Source organism: Myotis nattereri (genome assembly GCF_964212035.1).
Source record: "Myotis nattereri genome assembly, chromosome: 16".
In the NCBI taxonomy this organism is placed as follows: Eukaryota; Metazoa; Chordata; class Mammalia; order Chiroptera; family Vespertilionidae; genus Myotis; species Myotis nattereri.
This window is the reverse complement of record NC_138091.1, coordinates 37888946-37913482: the sequence shown is the minus strand read 5'-3', so window position 1 is coordinate 37913482 and position 24537 is coordinate 37888946. Positions and strand designations below refer to the sequence as shown.

The following is a 24537-nucleotide window of genomic DNA, read 5'->3' as shown; positions in this document are numbered from 1 at the left end:
ACTTTTCCTCATTTCCTGCCCAACGGGCCTGTGTTCTCGCTTCCCTCAACCGCGAGGGAGCCATGGGAGTGGGAGAGAGTAAACCCACCTGTTTCGTCTCTCCACCTTTACCCCTCTCCTGAGTTTCCATGTCTCATGTCTTCCCAGGTTGGGTCTCAGAACATGGTCCCTAGTTTCTCATCTGTCAAAGGGAATGACATTTAGTTTATATAGAGAGGACCACTTTTTAAAAAAATTTTTTCAGTTACAGTTTACATTCAATATTATTCAGTCTCTATGTGGCTTCTTCTGTAAACCGTTGGTTATGACACTTGTGTTCAGCTGGGCTTCAGCTGGCCGTTCAGGTTGGTTCATCTATGTAAGTCGTAAATCCGTTTGGCGCGTGTAGCTTCCACCTTCAGGTGTGCCATGGATGGTAGTCTTGTCTGACTTTTACAGCCTCAGAAAGGTGTTTCCTGGCTACTCAGAGTACTGGGCTTTCTTTTTCTTTACAGCATGTATCACTACCCGGCGTTGAGGGAACCATCCCGTGGTGCCCTCCACTAGCTTCTGTTAGCCCATCTCTTCCCAGCTTGGCATTTAGTGGTAGCAGGTTGGTGGCTGGAAGACATTCATGGTGGGGAAGTACTTACATCACTAACATCGTCAAAGGTTACAAATTAGGGAGGAGGGGAGTTTTCTTTTCGAGTACTGGTTGTTAAGCCTTCGCTAGAATACCGCTGGATATAGCTATTTACTTATCTGTTTACCACCCCCTGTCCCAAAGGTGGCGATGAGAATTTGGATCTGTCCGACCAGCAAGCTTGGTTCATCATCCCACCCCTGTCATCCTCTATCAGTAGGAGAGAATGGAGGATACGATGGATAACGAAATGGAGAATAAAATCTATAATTACTGGTTTGAAACTATCAGGACCCCAGTATTTCCTCCACAGCCAACTATTTTTGAAGTAAGAAAAGGCTTAGAAGTCGGTAATGGGTGGGGATAAGAGTCAGGTGTACTAAGGTGAAGAAAGTGGTGGTGGAGTGGAGAAATGGTGCTAGGTGCCATTGATGTGGGGGTGCTTTGGGAGAAGGGGCTAGAATGTATGTATCCGTTCATTTGTGCATCCATTATTCTCTGCTTCTCCACCTAGATTATGAACACCTCAAGAACAATGGTTAGGTTTCATCTTCCTTCTTCTAGTACCTAACATACTCCAACTACATTAGGTGCTCTCAGATATGTGGAATTAATCATGAATACTTAACACATTCTTTGCACAAAGAATGTTTTAATAATTCCCAAAATACAGAAACATCTTCATTGTGGTCCTCTTGGTTTACAAATGACAATCAGCAGCCAGGGTCCTGGGCCTGGATGGGAACAAGGAGTAAGCCCGAGAAAACCATTTATTCCTGGGGCTCTGGTCAGTTTTATTTGTAAATGGGAAGGGAAGAAAATAACATGAAGTGGAGGCAAGAGGCAGAATCCCCACGGGAGGAGAGGAGTTTTAGAATGACTCCACAGCAGGCCTGCACCCTGCCTCATCCCATGTGACATCCTGTTACCCAGTAGGAGAGTGGCCGGCCGGCACAGTGTATCGACCATTCCGCCCTGTGGAGAGAAAAAGACTGGTTCTTGCTTCCCACACACGTGACCCAGCTCTTAGTGAGTCTTCCACGCAGAGCAACTTGGTGCCCAGCTCTCTCATCTATCTTTCTGCTGCCCCTCTGATTCTGCCTTTAAGTTTCCCGTGTCCACGGTATTTGTACTTTCCCCCCAGTCAGTATGCTTTGACATTTTAAAATCCTTCTCTCTTTCTGAAGGGGGAGAACACTGTTTTACGGGCTGAGAGTTACTAATATATAAATATCCCAGGTGCAACCATTGCCTCTCCCTCCAGAAAGGCTCAGCCCTAACAGTCATCATGCCCCTTGTTTCGCAAGGCATTTTTAGAGGATGCAAGGCACTTAACTCCTTCCATCCGCACAGCTGCCTGCAGAGGCAGCCTTTTACATTATTTATGTATCCAGCTTAAAGCACAGGAAAGTTAAGTAACCATCCCAACGTCCAGTGTTGGTAAGCTGGCAACTTTGGGGCTGACTGCCAGATGATGAGCAACACATTTTTATAGAAAATGTTGCTGCCAGTGATGATGAGAGAAACCCTGTGGCAGCCATGATTGCATTATTTTAATTGTTCCCGTGTCTACGGCTGATTGAACCAAGTGGGCACATGGGGTCGAAGCTGAGCCAATCGGATTCTCTTTCCCAGGCATTTAGACGGGGCCTGGGCTTAGCTAGTCCCAGTGGTTGCTTAGGATGTTAGACCCTAAACGTAGGCGGCGTAGTCTGTCTTGTAGACCCGGAGCAGAGAAAGCTGGTCTGCAGAGGGAGTAGTGAAGCAAATGCACCAAGAGAAGCAGAAACCTGCCAATTTCCAGCCCAACTTCCACCGTGTTCCTGAGGCCCAGCTCCACCCCTTCTGCGGGCTCAGCAAGCCACCGAGTCTTCTCAGATCAGCTCTCCCTCAGCTAGCTCAGGTTGTTTTGTTACTGCAGCCAAAAGACTTTTCTTTAATATCAGAGAAAGAACTAGATCCCAGGTCTTCAAGTCCGAGTTCCAAGCCCTGCCACTGTCCCACACTAGCCTAGACTGCAGAAAAGGTCTGGTCCTTGCCTACTGCCCCTTTCCCTGTCACCACACCCTTGTTGGGGCTCTGCCCGCTAACTTAGTCCTACAGTGTCCTCCTCACCAGTTCTTCATCCCCCCTGCTCTGGACACAATCTTTTTTGCACAGTGGATGGTTGCGAGAAGATTGGGGCTCAGCAGGTCTGAAAAGGAGAAAGAGAATACCTGTGAGAGCAGAGGACAGTCCCAGGGACTGAGGCAGACTCTTGCTCTCCCGCCCAGGTGTGTGTCTCCTGGGGGCTGAGTACTTCCAGAGTAGGCGAGGCCTCCCTCCTAGAGACCCATGTGGACATCCCTACAACGCCTGCTGGAGGTCGGGGTGGCCACAGGTGGGGACAGGAAGACTGAAATTTGAATCTGTTTACTATTATAGTTTTTAGCCAGAGTAGAGGGTGGTTCACCCAAACTTTGGGAGTTTCTACGGAAAGAAAATGCCAAAACAGGCAGCACAGAGAGCACAGTGAAGCCCTGCCGAATGAGGGGACTCTTTAGGTAAATATCCAGGGACATGAATAAGAATACAAAAGATGAGGTGAGGGGCAGAGTTATGCACCTGTGGAGTCTACTAGATCAACTCTGAAATGGAGAGTTTGCCCTTGGCTTTTGGTCAGATCATTAGCCAAAGACACTTACTGGTTTAATTAGAGGGACACTTATTGGTTAGCCTCCAGGATCACCAGTCTGGCCACCACTTATTCGATAAGACTCAGTTTGCTCTTCTGTAAAGTGGGAATACTGGTTTTCACAGCATGGAAAGTCGGATGAAATCAGCTATGCATGTAAAGTGCTTAGTACATAGCATGCTCTCAATAGATGTTGGCTGCTGCTCTACTGCTGCGGGCTGTGCAGAGCCCTCCTGGACCCTGCTCAAGGACACAGAAGAATCTCCTAACGGATGAGCATTGTGGCCACTAGTCAAACCTGCTCAGTAAAGGAAGCCCCTAATTCCCTGAGCCATCCCTCTGGGGGCACTTTCAGACTGCAGGTGGAAAGAGAAGTGCTGTGAGTAGAACTTGGTCATCTCTTCTTCCCCCCACCCCCCCCCCCACCCCCGCCACCCCAGGGCCCTGGCCAGACCTTGACATGCCACGTGACAAGTGTTTTCCGAGTGACTCTGGTAATCGTTGCACCAGTAGTGGCTGTTGATCTGGAAGATGCCATAGTCAGAGCTGCCATCTGCATATTCATTTACCTTTGACATATTGAAATGGCTTTCCACAAACGCTAGGCACAGCCCTTAGGGAAAAAGAGAAGAGGGGGCTAGAGGAGGCCAAGCTGAGGGAGAAGGGAGATGAAGGAGAAAGGGAAATGAGGACTCGAAAGAAACAAGGGCTAAGAGGCTAGATGGGGCTCGTGGGCTAGAAACACCTCCCAGCTTCTCCTCCCATCCTTTGGTCCATCAGCCCACCCATCAGTTTAACAACTCATCTTCCCATCCATGCTTCTGGCACTTAATAATCACCTACTGGGTGCCAGGAACTGTGCAAAGCCCAGCGAGGGACACTTAGTTGGTCCAAAGACAGATGCCGCCTTCAAATGGCCTATAGTACAAGAATGAAGATATGGACCTACAAATACTACAAAATAAATTAAAAGATGAAAGTGTTGTAGGACAGGTGTGCACAAATTCTGGGCAAAATGGAGATATCCCTAGCATGCAATAGTGTGAAGCCTTTGCATTGACTGTTCCCTCTGCCTGGAATTCTCACCTAGACATTTGGGTGACCATGCCCTTTACTTTATGCAGCACCGTTCAATGCCACCTCCTCAGAAAGGCCTTCCTTTACTTTCCTTTCCAGTACAGTGTTACCTATCACCTGCCTCCTGCTTTATTCTTCTGTATAGCACTTGTCAACACCAGGAAGTACTTTATATATTTTTGTGTTTGTTAATTGCTTGTCTCTTCCCCAGAATGTGAACACTATGAGAGAAGTGGCTTTGTTTATATCCCTAGCACCTAAAATAGTTCCTGGTATATAATAAATACTCGATGAATAATTGTTGAATTAATATGGAATGTTGGGAAAGGTGTCTTGGAGGGGGCTGCTTTTTGAACTTGGCTTTCAAAGACGAGAGAGAGAAAGAAAGATGGCCAAGTAGGAGATGACCAGGACAGGAGAAATGGGGGTGAGGGATGAGGAAATGGCACTCACAGTCACTCACGGAGTAGCCCTCAAACCCATCCAAATCTTCCTGGTGCAGCAGCTTGGCCAAGTCACAGCGATTGATGAGGCTGGCCTGGGTTATGGCAACAAGGCAGCTGAACAAGGAGATGAATAATGCCCTTGTCATCCTCAGAGGGGAGGTTAGCTGAGGGCCTGTGGTTCTTAGGGTCTCACAGACTTCCTGCTGGCTTTCTCTCTGAAAGTCTGAGAAATCTGGAAAGAGAAGCCAAACATCCTCGCTCACTCACTGCTCCCCTCCTGGCTGCTTCGTCTCTTCTTAAATATTATGTACTATTCTGACGAGGAATGCATAACCTATATCTAATCCCAAGGAAACATCAGACAAGCCAAATAGAGGGAACTTCTAGAAAATAACTGGCTTATAGTCTTCAAAACAGCCAATGCCATGAAAACAAAGAACGGGGCTATTTTTGACACTAGTGGTGTTTGTGCGTGTGCGTGTGTGTATGTGTGTATCTTTCCCCTTAAACTAGGTGTATGTTCCTGAGAGCAAGGGCCTTGGTTTCTCTATCCACCAGCTCCCTGAGTCAGACATGAAGTAGTTTCTCCTTGAAGAAGGTGGCTACCCTGATGGCCTTGTCTCCTCACAGATCTTTTGTTCTGTCTTCTAAGACTCACTCCATGCCATCCTGAGCTTGCAACCATTCTTTTGTTTCTCTCTCCCACCCTAGAGCTGCCAGACTTAGCAAATAAAATCACAGGATGTCCAGTTACACGAGAATTTCAGACAAACTACAAATAGTTTTTTAGTGTAAGTCATTCTCATGCAACCCTACCCTGCCCTGACTAAGCAGGTTCCTTCAGAGACACGTGTCACTGAGCCTTGGAAAGCAATGACGTCCACTCTTGAGGTCCCCTTGGGGAAGACAGTGGTTCTGGCAGGTGCATTCTTACCTCCCCTTCTGAAGCTTACCTCTCTCCTACCCCTCTCTGACTCCAGTCCCAACTGGCCCAGGAATTTCTGTGAGAATCTGTAGAACAAGCTGTTTGGGTAGGAGTCTCCTCTTCCTCATGAACTATACTCTAGCCCCGCCCAGGTCACAGCTCTGCCTGTTCTAAAGAAGGTGGGAACGCTGGGCAACCCCCATCCCCCACCCCCTGCCTCCTGGAACCCCAGTTCTGTGACATCATCACTCTCTTGGAAATACTCTGGTCGTAACCATGCAAACTGACTGTCTTTGAAAGCTTAATTCAATTTTAAGTAACTTTAAATTTTAAATTATAAATTTAATTAAAACTTTAACTTAAAACTTAAGTAACTTTTTATGCAAAAATATTAAAATTTAGAATTCTAGCATTCAATGTCCATCTAGTTATCAGTGTAAATAATTAGTATCATGTTATTTCTAAAGTGCAGACATATAGACAAATTTAAGAGTGATGCGTAATGTGATTTATGTAATATTGCAAAAATGTCCTCAGCTTCCATTTACGACTGAGGCAAATACTGTACTAATTCACAGGTACCTCCAGAACCACGAACAGGAACACAAGAACAAGAAGAAATTGTCCACTCGGCATTACTAGAAAATGCTATTTCATTGCACTCACTTCTATTGCTATCTGAGAGGAAAGCTCTGACAAGTTCATTAATTTGTCTTTTCTCTTAAGTACTTTTCTACTCAAAGCTTCTTTGCACTTTCAAATACAGTGGGGCCTTGACTTACAAGTGTCCCGACTAACGAGTTTTTTCGAGATATGAGCCGTCTCTCGTCCAATTTTTTGCTTTGAGTTGCGAGCTAAAATTCGGGTTACATACGAGCCAGCTTCAGATACCCCACCGCTAGTTGGCGCAGCGAACGTCACAGTGATTTGACATACGAGTAATTTGAGTTACGAGCTTCGTCACGGAACGAATTAAACTTGTAAATCAAGGCCCCACTGTAGTACCTAGCGTGGGCCCCATTAAGCTTTCATTAAACCTGCAGAGGCAGTTGCAATTTTGCCCCCATAGACTTAGGTAAGATGTGAAGAAGCACCTCCCAGTCAAGAGAGTGGGTGTTTGGTTAGCTCATGCTGTGCCGGGCTGTGGGCCAGATCCTGAGTGACAGAGGTGTCTGTGGTCCTTGGATACATCTAATTATTTTGTATGAGGGGGACTGGAAAGTACAGGGCCCAGGTAGGAGCTCCTCTTGCCAGTTCTAAAGGTGATAGTAGAAAAGACAGTAGAAATCAATTGCTATGGAAAATGTGAGGAAATGACTGTTCTAAGTTTTCAATAAGATACAAGAAAAACTTCAAATGATACAGCCTGCTGAAATGCAGAACACACAGAACCAAAATCAGTGACAGAGATGAAATCTGCACTGAAGATAGAGGAGCGGATTCCACACTGCGGAAAACTCAAACAAGGGTGAAGTCGCACATTTGAGAAGTTCTCCACATGCAGAGCAGAAAGACACGGGGGAATCAATGAGACAAAGAGGATGGATATGGACGACGAATATTACAGACTTATACTGGGCCAAAGACACCAGAGCTGAAAAAGGTGTGGGTGCAGATCTGATGGTAGCCTATGTCCCAGGAAAGGACAGTCACCACTTAGACATACTCAAACCATATAAGACTGTGAGTGTTTGGCTTTATCATCAGGTTTAAACTTTACCCCACAGAACATATCACTTTTCTTTTTCTTTTTAAATATATTTTATTGATTTTTTACAGAGAGGAATAGAGAGGGATAGAGAGTTAGAAACATCGATGAGAGAGAAACATCGACCAGCCGCCTCCTGCATATCTCCCACTGGGGATGTGCCCGCAACCCAGGTACATGCCCTTGACCGGAATCAAACCTGGGACCCTTCAGTCCGCAGGCTGATGCTCTATCCACTGAGCCAAACTGGTCTGGCCCTTTTCAAATACTTTACAAATCATTTATAAAATAGACTACAAATAATACTCAACTTCCCCTTCCAAAGGAGGAATTATATAGGCTCCATACTCTGGCAACAACTAAAACAAAACAAAACAAAAAACAATCACACACACACTTCCCTCCTGAGTATTGGGTCAAAGGCAAATTAAAATCTGGAATAACAGGTTTCTAAAACCATGAAAATGACATTAACATACAAAGTTTATGAAATCAGAGTGTTGATAACAGTTTATGGAAGAGGGAGTTATGGATCTGTCAAGCTTGAGAACTCCAGCATCAGGTAGATTCAGAAATGGAGAAAAGCTTTTCACACATCTCTAGTCTCAGGCCAACTCACTGTGCAATTTATCCAGTGGCCACTAGAGGCCAGCAGCGGCCCATGCCCAGGAAGTGTATGGGGGGGTGGGGGGGTGGGGGGGAGGCCGGGGGGCAATATCTCCATTTTATACAGTAGTAGAGCTGGGATTTGGGATGAGGTCTCTTTAGTTTCTGATTCCACCTTGTTGGTCCCTCAACACCAAGAGACTTCCCTGTGCTACCATATATTTAAATTTTTTATTGATTGATTTTTTTTAGAGTGAGAGGAAGGGGAGAGAGCTATTTGTTGTTCCACTTACTTATTTTTGCATTCATTGGTTGATTCTTGTATGTGCCCTGAGCAGGAATCAAACCCACAACCTTGGCATTTAAAAACTCTTTCCAGGGGAGTCAGAGGTCCATCACTGTTTTATAACAATGTTTATCAGATTTGGATGCCACATTCAAACGTTAGAACCAACTGTGGAACCTCCACCTTTTGAGGGAGAAGATGGAATGGAGACAGCTCAGGAAGTGCAGTACAGTAGAGAAACTTGGGAGCCAGTTAGGCTGCCACTTACTGGCCCTGTGACTTTGACTGAGTTCCTCCACCTCTCTGAGCCTCACCCTGCAGAGAGGAGGCAGAGAGATAGAGGGTGTGAGCCCAGGCACAGGTAGGGTTGATATATGGCAGCTACTACTATCATTTTTATTAAAGACTAGTGACCCGGTGCACGGATTTGTGCACATTGAAAAGAAGTTAATTAGAAGGTGGTCGGTGGGGTGGGACTGGGTGAAATGGGCTGGGCACGCCCTGGAGCCAACCTCCTGCGGTCCCTCCCCAGCATCTGTGGAGTGAGTCCAGTCCCTCCGGGAGGTGGGGGTCCCTCAAACTGGCCTGCAGGAATCGGGCTGAAACCGACTCTCCAACATCCCCCGAGGGGTCCCGGAGCGCGAGAGGGCACTCTGCAAAGTTGCTGTCGTACAGGGTGTGGAACACAAACACAAGTGTGCAGTAAACCAAATTTGGGGTCAACAGTGTTCCAGCAACAACATAATTCACAGCCAAAGGTGAAATTGCGCAGCCCCATGAGGAATCAGGCTCCTTCCTCTCTGGTTTCCAGGTGCATCACCCAAGAACCACCACTGCCAAGTCACTGCAGCTCAGCAGCTCCTGTGCTGAGCATCTGCCCCCTGGTGGTCAGTGTGCATCATAGCGACCAGTTGGATGGTCAGACACTTAGCATATTAGCCTTTTATATATATAGATGAGTAGCTTAGAAAGACTGCAAGCCCTTTCTTTATGTAGGAAGGACTCAATCGGGGAACAGTGGATACAAGTTGTGTGAATTAGCAGTCAGCAGGTTGTGTCGATGAGAAGCCAGGGTCTTTCTAGGGAGCGTGGGAAAATTCCAGGGGCAGCAGAGGCTCCAAGTAGATAAGTGGTGGCTGCCAGCTAGACAGCTGCCACAGTATCAAGGACCAGCAGCTGTGGATGAACTTGGACAGGTCCAACTTTGGCAAAGCCAATCCTTCTCCTTCCATACGCATAGCAAGAAGCTGCCTGACTGCTTATAAAGAAAGAAGACACAATCTTCATTGAGCACCTATTTTGTGCCAGACACTGAGCACTCATTCATGCCTGTGATCCTGTGAGGTGGGCACACTCACCCCATTTAACACTTGTGGAGCCTGAGATTTAAAGGCACCAGGACCTGCCTAAGTCACAGAGCCCTGCTATCTCCACGAGGTTCAGACCTGCCTCGCTGTTGGACAACAGTAACAGCACCTGATGGGTGTGCTGTGTACAGGAATGGCCTGGCGACCTCTTGTTTTATTAGATGCTAATTTCTCTACATTTTACCAAAATATAAGTATATGGCTTTATAAGCAACTGTTTAATGGGTATGGAACTTTCTTTTGGGGTGATGAAAATGGTTTGAAACTAGATATAGGTGGTGGTTGCACAACACTGAATGTACTAAATGCCATTGAATCATTTACTTTAAAAGGGTTCATTTTAGGTATTGTAAATCTCACTTCAATAAAAATAAAGAGAGTCGGATCCCGGCAGCAGCTGCAGCGGTGCTCATCTTTCCAGGCTCTTCTTGCTATCTCCTTTAGCTTCCGGAAACATGGCCTCTGGTGTGCCTGCCTCTGATGGAGTCATCAAAGTGTTCAATGACAGGAAGGTACGTAAGTCCTCGACACCAGAGGAGGTGAAGAAGCGCAAGCAGGCGGTGCTTTTCTGCCTGAGTGAAGACAAGAAGAACATCATTCTGGAAGAGAGCAAGGAGATCCTGGTAGGTGATGTGGGCCAGACAGTAGACGACCCCTATGCCACCTTCATCAAGATGCTGCTGGGCTATGCAACCTATGAGACCAAGGAGAGCAAAAAGGAGGAGCTGGTGTTTATCTTCTGGGCTTCTGAGTCTGTGCCTCTTTAAGAGCAAAATTATCTATGCCAGCTCGAAGGATGCCATCAAGAAGCAGCTTACGGGAATCAAGCATGAATTACAAGCAAATTGCTATGAGGAGGTCAAGGACCGTTGCACTCTGGCAGAGAAGCTGGGGGACAGTGTTGTCATCTCCCTGGAGGGCAAGCCTTTGTGAGCCCCCTCCAGCCTCCTGCCTGGAGCATCTGGCAGCCCCAGAACTGCCTGTAGGGGGTTGCAGACTGCCCCCCTTCTGCCAGTCGCCCACCTCCTGGACCTTCCTTCTCCCTCCACCCCTGACGGTTCTGGCCTTCCCAAACAGCTTTTGATCTTCTGATTCCTCGCGGGTTGAAGCAGACCAAGTCCTCCCTACCCCAGGCACCCCAGTTTTGGAGAGGGCCTGTATTTTTTTTTAACGACATCCCTACTTGCAACCTGTTCCCCCTGCTTTCCCATGCTGCCAACTTCTAACTGCAATAGTGACTCTGTGCTTGTCTGTTTAGTTCTGTGTATAAATGGAATGTTGTTAAAATAACCCCTCCTTATGCTGCCTGGTTCCCCTCCCCTTTTCCACCTGGTCTTGGCCACTGGAAGCAGGGCCAGTAAGGGACCCTTAATTAAAAAAAAAAAAAAAAAGGAAGAAAAACAACAATAAAAAGCCTCACTTAAAAAAAAATAAAAATAAAAATAAAGAGACAGTTCCTCTCCTAGCCTGTTTTGCTCAGTGGATAGAGTGTCGGCCCGTGAACTGAAAGGTCCCAGGTTCGATTCCCGTCAAAGGCACATGCCTGTGTTACCGGGCTTGATCCCCAGTAGGGGGCGTGCAGGAGGCAGCTGATGATTATCATCATTGATGTTTCTCTCTCTCCCTCACCCTTCCTCTCTGAAATTGATTTTAAAAAAATATTTAAACAAGTAATTATATAATGGGATCATCACTTGGTGGAAGTAATAAAGGGAGAGAGGAGAAAAGTTAAGGAAGAGCTGAGGGTGGAGAGGTTTTGTGGTGGGAAGGGGCTTAGTAGTTTGGGAAATTGTCATAAGAATCTCTAGACCAGCGGTTCTCAACCTGTGGGTCGCGACCCCTTTGGGGGTGGAAGGACCCTTTCACAGGGGTCACCTAAGACCATCGAAAAACACATATATAATTACATATTGTTTTTGTGATTAATCACTATGCTTTAATTATGTTCAATTTGTAACAATGAAATTGGGGGTCGCCACAACATGAGGAACTGTATTAAAGGGTCGCGGCATTAGGACGGTTGAGAACCACTGCTCTAGACTGACTCTGAGAGCCAAAGGCAGAGATTTAAAATGAGCCGGAGGAGGTAAGCAGGAGCCAGGTCCTGCAGAACCTTATAGTTCATGGGAGGGACTGGGACGTTCAATCTAAAAGCTTGTTAGAAATGCAGAAACTTGAGCCCTACTCCAGACCCCAAGCCTACTGAGTCATAATCTGTATTTCTGACAAGAGTCCCAGATGTTTCTTATATTCATTACGGTTTAAGCAGCACTGGTCTGTATCATGGGAAGAAAAACCCGTACCACCAGCCAAGAGGGTAGGCTCCCAGGCATAGCTGACGCACTTTATTTTGAATACCTTCTGAGACAGGGCAGTGGTTTCTGAAAAGGTATTTAATTTTTGAAAATTAGGTGCTATAAATCCTCGAGAAAGACCTTACTTAACTGCAGGGAGTTTTGTCATAATAAAATTCCTTCGCCTAGAAACATTTCCTGTGGAGTTAGTACTCGTCTTCCTTCAACTGAAACGGAGCCACATGAACAAAAATGCGATAAGAAGCCGGCGCTTGGCCAGGTCCACCCTTCACACAGCTGGATCGGGTCTGAGGCAGCCCAGGTCCCGTGGCAGGTCTGAGCCAACGCGGACTTTTAAAGAAAGTTAAGCTGGTGGCAGTTCTGCCCCTGAGCGCAGCTCTACGTTGAATCTTTAATGCTGAAAATGTAGAGACTTGACAAAACTATTCCGGGGAGTGTGGTGGCCAGGTCTCTCGGCGAGTAGCGTGCACCGAGGAGAGAGCAGCAACTACCCTCTGTTGAAGCCCTAGGTGAACTTCGACCTATGACCCGCACCTTGCTGGGCGCTTCCTGGCGCAGCTTCCGCCCCCGCCCCTCCCGCGAAGGGCCGGCCCAAGGGATGTGGGCAGGGCCCTGGAGCCGGCGGTTAGGAGCCGTGCCTGTTGGGGGCGGGTCTCGCGAGGGGCGGGATTTGAGGAGGCATCCCCGCATTGGGCTGCCGGGTGTGGGCGGGGCCTAGCGCCGGGCTGGGTTGGACGGAGCGGGGAGTGAGTTGCCGCCTCTGGGTTAACTGGACTCCGGCGGCCAAACCTCCGGAGGCCGGGGGAGGCAGGCCGGCCTGTAGCAGATCCCGGATCTAGGACTTTCCGGGCCGGACCGGAATCAGGACCGGCCCTGCCCCAAACCAGTCTGTGAGGAACTCGCGAACTTGGGTTAGGAAATCCCGGAACCCGGATCAACAAACACCAGAACCGGAATTTAGAGCGGAAAGTCCCGGAGCACGGATCGCGGAGCGGACTCGGCGCGGAGCCCGGAGTCCGGATCGCTGCATCGCCGGACGGGACGGAGTGATGTCTGGCCGTGGCGCGGGCGGGTTCCCGCTGCCCCCGCTGAGTCCCGGCGGCGGTGCGGTTGCCGCGGCTCTGGGAGCGCCGCCTCCGCCTGCCGGACCCGGCATGCTGCCCGGACCGGCGCTCCGAGGGCCGGGGCCGGCAGGAGGCGTGGGGGGCCCGGGGGCCGCTGCCTTCCGCCCCATGGGCCCCGCGGGCCCCGCGGCGCAGTACCAGGTGAGCAGGGATGGGCGGGCGGCGCCGCGAGCACGCGGGTGTCAGGGTACGGGAGGGGGTTCTGGGGCGACCTCCTGGACTGGAGGTACAGGGGCCCTGCATGTGGAACGCACGGGACAAAGTGGAGGGCAAGGCGGCCAGGGGCCCTCGGAATCGGCGAGGTGGTGGGGGAGCACTTAGGGGTCAGGCTGAGAGGGTGGAGGGGATTCTGAGTAGCTGAGAGATGGAGGAGTTGTGGGCGGGTGGGCTGAGAAATAGTGTAGGTGCTGGGGGGAGGGTGGGGGCGGGTCCTAGGAAGTGATCCGAAAGTTTTGAAAAAGGGCCCCCACCGAGAAACCAGGGTTCCCCTGCAGTTGGCCTCGGTCCCACTCCAAGTCTGAACTGTTGTTTGTAGCTGGGAACTGGCAGGGTCCTAGCCAGTCTGAGATGGCTCCCAGCTGCTCACGAGGAGGCAGCGCCTGGCTTCCCACGGGCACCGGAGGCCCAGGATGGGGCCGGGGGATTTCGGCCTGTGCCGTGGCGAGTCGACCCCTGGGTCAGGCCCAGGAGGCCTTCCACGGGATGACTCTGAGTTGGACCAGAGACAGTGGTGGCCAGGCCTGAAGGAGGACACAGCCCGGCCCATTCTGGGCAGACTCTCGTGCTGGCGTTCTGCCCGGTGTCGCAGTGTCCAGCAGTTGATTTGTTTGGAGGAGCAGAGAGGCTCCACCGAGCCCTGCTGCTCTGGGGCTGGAGGGTCCTGGGAGAGTTGCTTCAAAGGGTTCTATCCAGAGCCCTTTGGGGCTTGGCTTGGAAGAGAGCGTCTCAGGTTGCAGCTTCAAAGGCCATTGAGAGGCAGAGGCTGGGAGGCTGTGTGAGGAACTGAGCCTGACTCTGCTGGTGGGATTCATCAGCCCCCCAGCCGTTGTTTCTGGTTGTCCCACAACGCGTGGGGATTGCACCCATCCTTGTTTCCTGTCCCCGCGCCACTTTTATTTAGCCTTTACGTTCTAGCAATGCCATATTCCGACCCATGTGCCACTTGGCGCTGGCTCCTGGCAAGTTTGAGGGAAAGAAGGAAGCCGGGGCTTCTAGTCTTCCTTTAAGTCCCCAGGTGGAGGTCCTCGAAATGGGTCCTCATCGAATAGGGTACGCATGTCTCCCCAGGAGCCCTGGGCCCCACTTTCTGAAGAGATGCTTACCTGGGAAGAGTGATTTTCCCCTCTTACCACTCATTCTCCCTGCTCCCTCTAAAAAAACAACAAAAGAAAAACAAAGGGTTTTTCTGACAGAGACAGACCTGGTCTGGACTCCAGCTGCGGTCTGTCTTTCTCATCTTGCTCTTCCCCATGGGGATTCATGGGCCCAAGGTGCCCCGAAGGGATGCCTCCATCAGTCATTCCAGCCCTGGGCCAGCTAGCTGAGCCCTGGCCTGGGAGCCCTCCTATGGGCCTTTGGCCCGAGAAGGATCTGAGGGATGATAGGAGCCTCTCCAGTTCCTCAGCTTGCAACCCATGGGAAATGGGCTTTGGGGAGAGCCCCTGAGAGGATGGATTCCACAGCAACCCGTAGGCCAGTGATGGCGAACCTTTTAGCTCGGCGTGTCAGCATTTTGAAAAAACCTAACTTAACTCTGGTGCCGTGTCACATATAGAAATTTTTTGATATTTGCAACCATAATAAAACAAAGACTTATATTTTTGATACTTATTTTATATATTTAAATGCCATTTAACAAAGAAAAATCAACCAAAAAAAATGAGTTCGCGTGTCACCTCTGACACGCGTGTCATAGGTTCGCCATCACTGACGTAGGGAGTGACCTTGAGCCAGTGGCAAGACTGAGCAGGCTGTTCAGGTAGCCTCAGGCTGCTGGGGGTGGGAACAGGGGTGAGGCTCACGGGGAAGGCGCTGAGTCTCTGCTTCCCTGGGCTGCCCATCCCACCAGCTCGTCCTTTTCCAGGGGGAGGCAGTAGAGGTTGATGGGAGGGAAGACCCAGTTCTCTCTGCCTGAATTGAAGGAGGGTCGTGTTTGGCCTCTTACCAAGTCCAGGTGTGTGCTCAAGGAGAAGGGACTTGAGATCTGAGAAGCAAGGGGGGTCCTGTCTGTTAGGGCACATGAGGTGAGCTGGAAGAGCGAAGATTTCAGGGCCCAAGGTGAGCAACAAGGGAGCCTATTGAAAGAAGGGAAGTGATGACCCACCTTCCTCCAGGCGTGGTCCTAGCTGTGGATCACAGATAGCCAAGCTCGCAGCTGAGGAGCTTAATGCAGACAACAAAGAAACACATTGCTGTGTTCACTCCAGAGAGTTTAAAATAGTTTTCACTTGTGGAGGGGGATGTCTTCTTCTAGGCCCGTAGGCCCAGCCACCAGCTTTGAGGCAGGGCTGAACATGCTTTCTGGAGGCCTGGCGGGAGCAGCATCAGGCCCAGTCCTGCTCCTGGGTGGTGGAGGTACAATAAAGCTTAGAATGTGGGTTGGTGCGAGGCTACAGGGCCAGGAGTTCACCTCGCGCTTCTGGGGCTCAGGGCACTGAGCTAGACCTTCCTAGCCCTGCTGCAGGTGGGGAGTTAGGGAACTTGAAAGTTCTGGGTTGCATTCTTTTTCCTTTTTTATAATCCTTGGGTTGTTTTTTGGAAGAGGAAGAGTTACTGGTGGAGCTTGGCAGGGCCAGGCTGGGATTTCATGAATAAGCAGCCCTCCCCTGGGCCCCTTCCCCCTCCTGGAGGAAGCCGGGGGCCTGGGGTGCGCTGGGGGCTCTGCGCCTGGGAAGTCTGGAGCAGATGTCTGGGAGGGGCCTCCTCTAGGCCTGCCTGTGCTGCCTTGTCTTGGAACTTTGAGTTACCCGAGCACCTGCCCGGGAGGGGTGGTGCTGCAGAGGTTTTGTGAACGCCCTAGTGAGGAGCACAGGGGCCTGGCTCGCACTCGGCTGGTTTCATTGCCTCAGTTGTTCCTCCCCTTCGGATCAGGCACTGAGTGGGAAAAACATATCTGGGATGTCCGGGGGCTGGGCTTACAGCTGTGGTCACACTGACTTTTTTTCTGCAATCCCTGGCCATGGCTCATTAAGGCAGAGAAACGGCTGTCTTTTGCCTTTCAGCAGCTCAGATGAAAATCTCTCTGATGAGGAGAGACTTATGGCAGGAATCCCGAGGCCCCAGAGCACTCACCCCACCCCCATGGTTAACTCTCCATTCTCCCAAATGCTTCCTTCCCACCCCTACCTACTCTTCCCTTCCCCATTCTTTCGGTTCATGTTTCTCTCCATCTCTCCATCTGGTCAAGAATCTGACCCTCTGTGGTGAGAACATGGATTTTGTGCTAGATGAAGAGATGGGGGGAAGAATCTCATCTCCATGATTCTGGGGCAGGGGTCCTTTGAGTTGGTGCGAGTCCCCACCGGCTTGGCTTGGTTGGCTGGTTGTGCTGGTTGCATAATCTGGGCCCTGGGGCCAGCCCTGTGAAGCTGCCAGGGCCTGTGTGTGAGGCAGAGCTGCCAAACGGGCCTTGCAGATAGCAGCTATGGGAAGGGAGGTGGGAAGAGGGTTGGTTACTCCTGGATGGGCTCCACAAATGTTGGGGAGCTGGACCTCTGGGAAAGCCTACAACTTCTAAAGAAGTCATTTCTGTCACCCAGATTCCTCTGCTGCCCCTATGACTCTGTCCCTTGTGTCCCAGGATAATCTTATCTCCATTCTCCAGGTTGGGACTGTGAGGGCTTATGAGCCAGGTGGTGTGTGGACATAGGCAGAGTCCAGGTGTCAGCTGCTCTGTCTCCCATGAGCCACAGCTTCCCTTTGGGATCTTCTGGTATAGGGGGTTGGGGGCTGGGCAGTAGGGAGGTGAGCGAAGAGTCCAGTTCTGGGTTGTGAGTAGGGGCCATATGGTGACCAGATGTTTCCATACTGTGCTGCGGCCACCCCCACCAATTGAGACATGTCCAAGCCATCCTGTTGCAGCTTGCTTACCTGGAGTGCTGCTGCCTGATGGCCTTGCCAGCCTATTGAACTTCTTTCTCCCCTCAGGCACAGCACCAGGCTGGCAACGGGATGGGTTTAAAGGCTCTGCCCGTTCAGCCTGCTCATACCACACACTGCACCCTGCTGCTTGGCTATGACACCACCCCCGGGCTCCTGTGCTGTGCTTCTCCATCCTAGGATGGGAATGCTTGGTTGGACCATCTGAGGGCCTTACGAGTGCCTTGAAGCTGGCTAGTCCCAAGGAGCAGGGGCATAGCCTGCTGGGGCTGGAAGGTGGCATTAGGCCCTGAAAACTCCCCCAGGCCTTTCCCTCTGCAGGCAGGATTCTCCTCCCACCCCCGGGCTCTGCAGGCCTCATTCGCTGGCACAGCTGCCAGGGCGGTTGAAGGGGCGGGGCAGGTGTGGTTTACACTTCTGCTATCAGACGCCTGCTTCCCTTTGTTTCTGGCACTTCAGCCTGGCCTCTGCGGTGTGCTGTTCAGGGCTGGACCTGGCCGAGGACAGGGATGGAGGGGTTGGGCTCTGGGCCTCATAGGGCCCTGCCACTGACCTGTGCACCCCCTTTGGCTCACTTCCCCCAGCGGCCGGGCATGTCACCAGGGAGCCGGATGCCCATGGCTGGCTTGCAGGTGGGACCCCCTACGGGCTCCCCATTTGGTACAGCTACTCCACTTCGACCTGGCATGCCACCCACCATGATGGACCCATTCCGAAAACGCCTGCTTGTGCCCCAGGCCCAGCCCCCGATGCCTGCCCAGCGCCGGGGGTAAGCCTGTCTTTCCCACTCTACCTCGCACAGCTGTAGTGGCAACAGAAGGCTTTCCTCCGTCCTAAGAACTGCTATGACTGAGGAAGGCTCCTTGTTCTCCTGGGGGACTGGAGGGATGGATGGGGTTGGGGGTCTTTTGGACCATTGACCTGTTAATTGAGTTTCTGTCCTCCCCAGGTTAAAGAGGAGGAAGATGGCAGATAAGGTTCTACCTCAGCGAGTGAGTATGTTGGGAGGGGCCTAGGGGGCTCACCCAATGGCTGGCTATGGATGGAGTCAATCTCCCCCAGCCCTGCGATGGGGAAGGGAGAGAAGAAAGAGCCAGAGCTGCAGCTGAAATAACGGATGAATTCCTTCCCCCTTCCTCCAGATTCGGGAGCTTGTCCCAGAGTCTCAGGCGTACATGGACCTCTTGGCTTTTGAGCGGAAGCTGGACCAGACCATTGCTCGCAAGCGGATGGAGATCCAGGAGGCCATCAAAAAGCCTCTAACGGTGTGTGCAGCCCTGGCTAATCCTGGGCCTTCCCACGCTCTCTGCCTCTCCTCGGCCTGGTTTTTTGGGGGCTAAGTGAGGGTCTGTGATGAGTAGAGCAGGATTTTTCACTACGGATGCAGCCTTTAGTGGAACATGAACTCAGTTAATGTGGTGGGACCAGCATGTTTTTTATGAAATATAAAATAGTAGAAATTAAAATAATTCTCCATAGTAAAGTACTTACCAGAGTAGTAGAGGTATTATTCATAACATTTTTGTTTCAGGTGTTTATATAGATGTGTGTGGATTCTGGGTCATGATTTAAAATGTAAATCATGTTGCCCTAGCCCAGTGGTCGGCAAACTGCGGCTCGTGAGCCACATGTGGCTCTTTGGCCCCTTGAGTGTGGCTCTTCCACAGAATACCACGTGTGGGCGTGCACATACAGTGCAATTGAAACTTCGTGGCCCATGCGCAGAAGTTGGTATTTTATGGAAGAGCCACACTCAAGGGGCCAAAGAGCCACATGTGGCTTGCGAGCCGCAGTTTGCCGACCACTGCCCTAGCCGGTTTGGCTCAGCAGATAGAATGTTGGCCTGTGGACTGAAGGGTCCTGAGTTCGATTCTGATCAAGGGCACATGCCCAGGTTTCGGGCTCGATCCCCAGTTGGGGGCATGCAGGAGGCAGCTGATCAATGATTCTCTCTCATGATTGATGTTTCATCTCTCTTTCCCTCTCCCTTCCTCTCTGAAATCAATAAAAAATATATACTTTATTTTTAAATATTTTATTGATTTTTTACAGAGAGAAGGGGAGAGGGATAGAGAGTTAGAATCATCGATGAGAGAGAAACATTGATCAGCTTCTTCCTGCACACTCCCTACTGGGTATGTGCTCACAACCAAGGTACATGCCCTTGACCGGAATCGAACATGCAACCCTTGAGTCCACAGACCAATGCTCTATCCACTGAGCCAAACTGGTTAGGGGTATACTTTTTTTAAAAGTTAAAAAAAGTAAATAAAATGAAAATCATGTTGATCATGGTCAGAAGTTTGAAAGGTAAAACTGGAGGATTAGGATAATTCTTCTCTCCTTACCCATCCCTAGAGCTGTTCTTTTTCTTCTTCTTCCTCTTTCTTTTTATAATAATCTAGCACAGTCCCCTGAATGGTGAAGGCTTTCTAGGAGGTGAGAATGTTTTGGGGCTGTGATGAGTTTTATTTAAAACTAGAGGCCTGGGGACAAAAAATTTGTGCACGCTGTGGGGGGGGGGGGGGGCGCCTCCTCAGCCCAGCTTGTGCCTCTCACAGTCTGGGACCCCTTGGGAGATGACCACCTGCTGGTTTAGGCCCGCTCCCTGGGGGATTAGGCCTAAGCTGCAGTCAGACATCCTTAGCGCTGCTGAGGAGGTGGGAGAGGCTCCCACCACCACTGTACTGGCAGCCGGCAGCCTGGCTTGTGGCTGAGCAGAGCTCCCCCTGTGGGAGCGCACTGATCACCAGGGATCAGCTCCTGCATTGAGTATCTGCCCCCTGGTGGTCAGTGTGTGTCATAGTGACCAGTCATTCCCAGTCGTTCTGCTGTTAGGGTCAATTTGCATATTATCCTTTTATTATATAGGAGTGCCTGGCCAGCCTGGGTGAGGGGCTGATGGCTGTTTGCAGGTTGGCCACAGCCCCTTTAGGGTGGGGGTTCCTGCTGGGGTGCCTGGCCAGCCTGAGTGAGGAGCTGAGGGCCGTTTTCAGGCTGGCTAAGCTCCCCAGCGGGGATCCTCACCCCATGAGGGTGTGGCCATCCTGGGTGAGGGGCTGATGGCTGTTTGCAGGCTGGTCACAACCCCAGGCACCCAAGCTCCAAGTGGAGGCTGGCTGGAAGCAGGTATCTGGGATTTATTTGTCTTCTATAAATGAAACTGTTGCCATGAGCGGAGGCCACAGCCGGCTCAGGGCAGGCAGGAAGCTTGGCTTCCTCCATTGCCCAGGCAACCAAGTCTCCTGCTTGCTCCAGCTCCGTGACTGCTGGCTGCCATCTTGGTTGGGTTAATTTGCATATAGTCACTCTGATTGCTGGTGGGCATGGCTTAGGGCATAGCGAAGGTAGTCAATTAGCATCTTTGTCTTTTATTAGTGTAGCTAAGAGCTGGAGGCTTCTGATTTGCCTGATAGCACCTTGTGTGTCCACTGATTCCACAGTGTTGGAACTGTGGATAGTGCATCTGTTCCCCCATAAAACTGGAAGTCCCTTGAAGGCCAAGATAAGGAGCCTAACAAGGTGCTGGCCCATAGCTGCCACTCAGTATTGATGTTGAATGAGCTCAGATGGGAAGACAGGGGTAGCATTGTTTTCTAACATGTTGGTCCACCTCTGTCTTCTTCTTTTCAGCAAAAACGAAAGCTGCGGATCTACATTTCCAATACGTTCAGTCCCAGCAAAGCGGAAGGTGACAGTGCAGGAACTGCAGGGACCCCTGGGGGAACCCCATCAGGGGACAAGGTGGCTTCCTGGGAACTCCGAGTGGAAGGAAAACTCCTGGATGATGTGAGTTGGGAAAGAAGCTGTCTGGAGAGGACATGGCCTGTGTGGATTTTAAGACTGGGGCCAGCCACTTGGGCAATTCTGGGAAGTCCTACCTGAGGGAAAGGGCAGTGCTCCCGGTCAAGCTTTGCACTGGGCCAAGCCAGTCAGAGGTTGGAAGATTTGTATGGTTATTACGACAGTTCTCCTACAGGTGACAGTAAAGTGTCTTGAAGGGGTTCCCTTTTTTAAAAAAAATAAAATAAAATAAAAAAATATATATATATGTATACACACACATACACACACACACACACACACACACACACATATATATATTTCTTTTACTGATTTCAGAGAGCAAGGGAGAGGGAGAGAGAGATAGAAACATCAATGATGAGAGAGAATTATTGATTGGCTGCCTCCTGCATGACCCCACTGGGGATCGAGCCCGCAACCTGGGCATGTGCCCTTGGCTGGAATCAAACCCAGGACCCTTCAGTCCACAGGCTGACGCTCTATCCACTGAGCCAAGCCAGTTAGGGTGTCCCTTTTTTAATTAAAAATCCTATGTTGGCTAACAGTGGGGCTGCACAGAGAGTCCTTTTCCTACTTCCAGTCATTCACTCTTCCCTGCTTCCTTCAGGGCCTAAGAATCCTCAGTACCATGAACTTCAGGGCTGAAACAGTATTCCTCTTTTGGGGGCTTAGCATAGCTTAGCTTTGACAGCTCAGCAGCACTCCCATCTCACCCCTTTCCCTCCCCAGCCTAGCAAACAGAAGAGGAAGTTCTCTTCATTCTTTAAGAGCCTCGTCATTGAGCTAGACAAGGAGCTGTATGGGCCTGACAACCACCTGGTGGAGGTGAGAGTGGACCTGGGGCATGGGAGCACAGGCTGATGTGCCAGGTGCACAGAGAAATAGGCTCGGTCCCCTTGGAGAGGGCCGAGTGTATGTTCATGCCCACCCCTTGGTGATGAACTGTGCTCCCTTCCTCCCTGCCAGTGGCATCGGATGCCCACCACCCAGGAAACGGATGGCTTCCAGGTGAAACGGCCTGGAGACCTCAATGTCAAGTGTACCCTCCTGCTCATGCTGGATCATCAGGTGACTGGGGCCATGTCTCAGGGACAGGGGCAGGTTTATTGTAAACCCTTCCTGTCCCTGCCCTATTCTGTGGCTTTGGTTTTTCACAAGAACCCCTCCTTTGACTTCCTTCTATCCCCAGCCTCCTCAGTACAAGTTGGACCCCCGACTGGCAAGGCTGCTGGGAGTGCACACACAGACAAGGGCCGCCATCATGCAGGCCCTGTGGCTTTACATCAAACACAACCAGCTGCAGGATGGGCATGAGCGCGAGTACATCAACTGCAACCGTTACTTCCGCCAGGTTAGCTGGGAACTCCTCCTGGTCTTGCAGCCCCTGCGTTGCCTGTTGTCCCAGAGCCCCATTGAGCTAGCTCTTGGCCGCATTCTTCACATTCTCCCTGCGAGGACCCGCTTCCCTCCGTGCCCTGAAAGGCACCTTTGGTACTCTCTCTAGATCTTCAGTTGTGGTCGTCTCCGATTCTCCGAGATTCCCATGAAGCTGGCGGGCTTGCTGCAGCATCCAGACCCCATTGTTATCAACCATGTCATTAGGTCAGTGGGAAGAGGGCACTGGGAAGGCTCTTCTAAGAGCAAAGAGCAATTTACCTTTGGATTGATCTAAAGAGAAGCAGCAGGTCTGGTTTCTTGCTCCCCAAGTGTGTGTAGGTTTGGCCCAGGTGGGTGGGATGGATACTGCTATGTACTCATCCTTCCCTTCCTGCGTGCTGCCTACAGCGTGGACCCTAATGACCAGAAGAAGACAGCCTGTTATGACATTGATGTGGAGGTGGATGACCCACTCAAGGCCCAGATGAGCAATTTCCTGGCCTCTACCACCAATCAGCAGGAGATTGCCTCCCTCGATGTCAAGGTTGGCCCTCTGCACCTCCCCCCTCACCTCCTCTGGGGCCCAAGTTGGGGGTGGGCATTCTCTTGGGCATTTCTATACATGTAGCACCTTGGGATAGGATTTCTGTCCAAGTCCTTTGTGGTTAGGTCTGGAAATAGACCCCTTAGAAGTGGGGGCCAGTCTGACACATATATATACACACCCCTCCCCCCCAGATCCATGAGACCATCGAGTCCATCAACCAGCTGAAGACCCAGAGGGATTTCATGCTCAGCTTTAGCACTGACCCCCAGGACTTCATCCAGGAATGGCTCCGTTCCCAGCGCCGAGACCTCAAGGTGTGGTCCTCTTTCCTGGTGATGAGACCAGGTTAAACTCTGGGTGGTTTTATCCGCATCACTATTGATTCCAGGGGCACAGGAGTGGGAATTTTGCTACCACTTTTTCCTGGCTCTTTGCAGATCATCACTGATGTGATTGGGAATCCTGAGGAGGAGAGACGAGCTGCTTTCTACCACCAGCCCTGGGCCCAGGAAGCAGTGGGGAGGCATATCTTTGCCAAGGTGAGACTCTGCCCTGTTTGCCCTCCTGTGGTTGTGAGCAGCAGAAGCCTGAGCTGTTGGTCTCTCTTCCAGGTGCAGCAGCGAAGGCAGGAACTGGAACAGGTGCTGGGAATTCGCCTGACCTAACTGCTCAGGGATCCCTTCCTTTCTTCCCAGCCCAGGCATCATTCCCTTCTCAGCCTGGAAGGGACCACCATCTGAGGCTGCAGACACATAGGATAAGGAGCAGGGTGAGGGTTTGTCCTGTTACCCTCAGCTTCCCAGCGTTAGTTTCATAAATGTAGCAGTAGGATTCCTTGTTGCTTGGTCCCCAAAGCCTTATTACTTACTTTACGCGTTGGCTTTAATTGGGTTCACAATAAATGCCTCTGCTCCCTGCAGGCAGGCCCACTAGGACTACTGGGGGCCTGGCTTTGCCATTGTAAGGGAGAAGGTTCAGAACCAAAGGCCATTGGCTTTGCTTGTTTACAGACTCCCCCTTGGGGCAAGTGCCCTAGCTGGCTCTGGGGAGCTGGGCAAGGAAGAGAGACTCAGCTCACTCTTCCTACCCTTTCTAAACCAAAGTTCTTTGCCATTCCAACCAGCCCAGCCTTGCTGCTGGCTTTTTCCTTTTCTTTGGGTATTTGCACTATTTGGGGAGCAGGTTCTTCTATGTGGGAGCCACTTTTTTGTACAGGGGGCAAGTTGGGGTTTTTCAGGGAGCCCTGTTTGGTGCCTCCTCCCTATTTTCTTTCCTCAATCTATGCAAGCGGCTCTGGCCGCCATCATCTCCTGGGATGCCAGAGGGCTGCCACTCTAGCTCTTGGGCCCAGGGCTATAAAGCCTCCTAGAGGAAGGGGACACTCCCGTTCTCTGGCTTGGCCTGAGGCATGGGTGTGTGTGCTTGGAGGGCAGGGGGGAGGGGGAACTCATTGCCATTTGGAGCTTGGTAAGAAGGGTGGGCCTAGGGCTTGGAAAGTGCCACTTCTGGCAGGTTTGGAAATTTCCAAATAAATCCTTGTTTATTGGTGGTGCCCAGACCT

At 50.8% G+C, this 24537-nt stretch overlaps 2 protein-coding genes and 1 pseudogene across 3 annotated transcripts; 2 read left to right on the top strand and 1 right to left on the bottom strand.

The window, feature by feature from the left end:
• Positions 1-1527: 1527 nt before the first annotated feature.
• LYZL6 (lysozyme like 6) lies at positions 1528-4965 on the bottom strand (the record flags this gene model as incomplete). The annotated part of the gene is made up of 4 exons (XM_081110722.1): positions 1528-1597; positions 2738-2816; positions 3751-3909; positions 4827-4965. 4 exons carry the CDS (start codon positions 4963-4965, stop codon positions 1528-1530), a joined length of 447 nt encoding a protein of 148 aa, XP_080966848.1.
• A 5201-nt stretch (positions 4966-10166) lies between these two features.
• On the top strand, positions 10167-10644 carry LOC308532902 (cofilin-1-like; annotated as a pseudogene). The gene has a single exon. The product of its transcript is annotated as a cofilin-1-like (transcript).
• A 2347-nt stretch (positions 10645-12991) lies between these two features.
• On the top strand, positions 12992-24525 carry SMARCD2 (SWI/SNF related BAF chromatin remodeling complex subunit D2). Its single transcript, XM_081109249.1, has 13 exons — positions 12992-13291; positions 17833-18017; positions 18198-18240; positions 18391-18513; positions 20882-21037; positions 21782-21877; positions 22019-22120; positions 22242-22403; positions 22557-22654; positions 22838-22973; positions 23168-23290; positions 23414-23515; positions 23588-24525. Exons 1-13 carry the CDS (start codon positions 13076-13078, stop codon positions 23639-23641), a joined length of 1596 nt encoding a protein of 531 aa, XP_080965375.1. The 5' UTR covers positions 12992-13075; the 3' UTR covers positions 23642-24525.
• Positions 24526-24537: the final 12 nt, after the last annotated feature.

What these genes read in the sequence shown, in the direction of transcription:
- SMARCD2 (XM_081109249.1), top strand. Translation starts at nt 13,076, where the DNA reads ATGTCTGGCCGTGGCGCGGGCGGGTTCCCGCTGCCCCCGCTGAGTCCC. An exon ending in TGCTCATGCTGGATCATCAG is followed by an intron (nt 22,121 to 22,241) that starts GTGACTGGGGCC and finishes TTCTATCCCCAG; the next exon opens with CCTCCTCAGTACAAGTTGGA. An exon ending in CCCAGCGCCGAGACCTCAAG is followed by an intron (nt 23,291 to 23,413) that starts GTGTGGTCCTCT and finishes GGCTCTTTGCAG; the next exon opens with ATCATCACTGATGTGATTGG.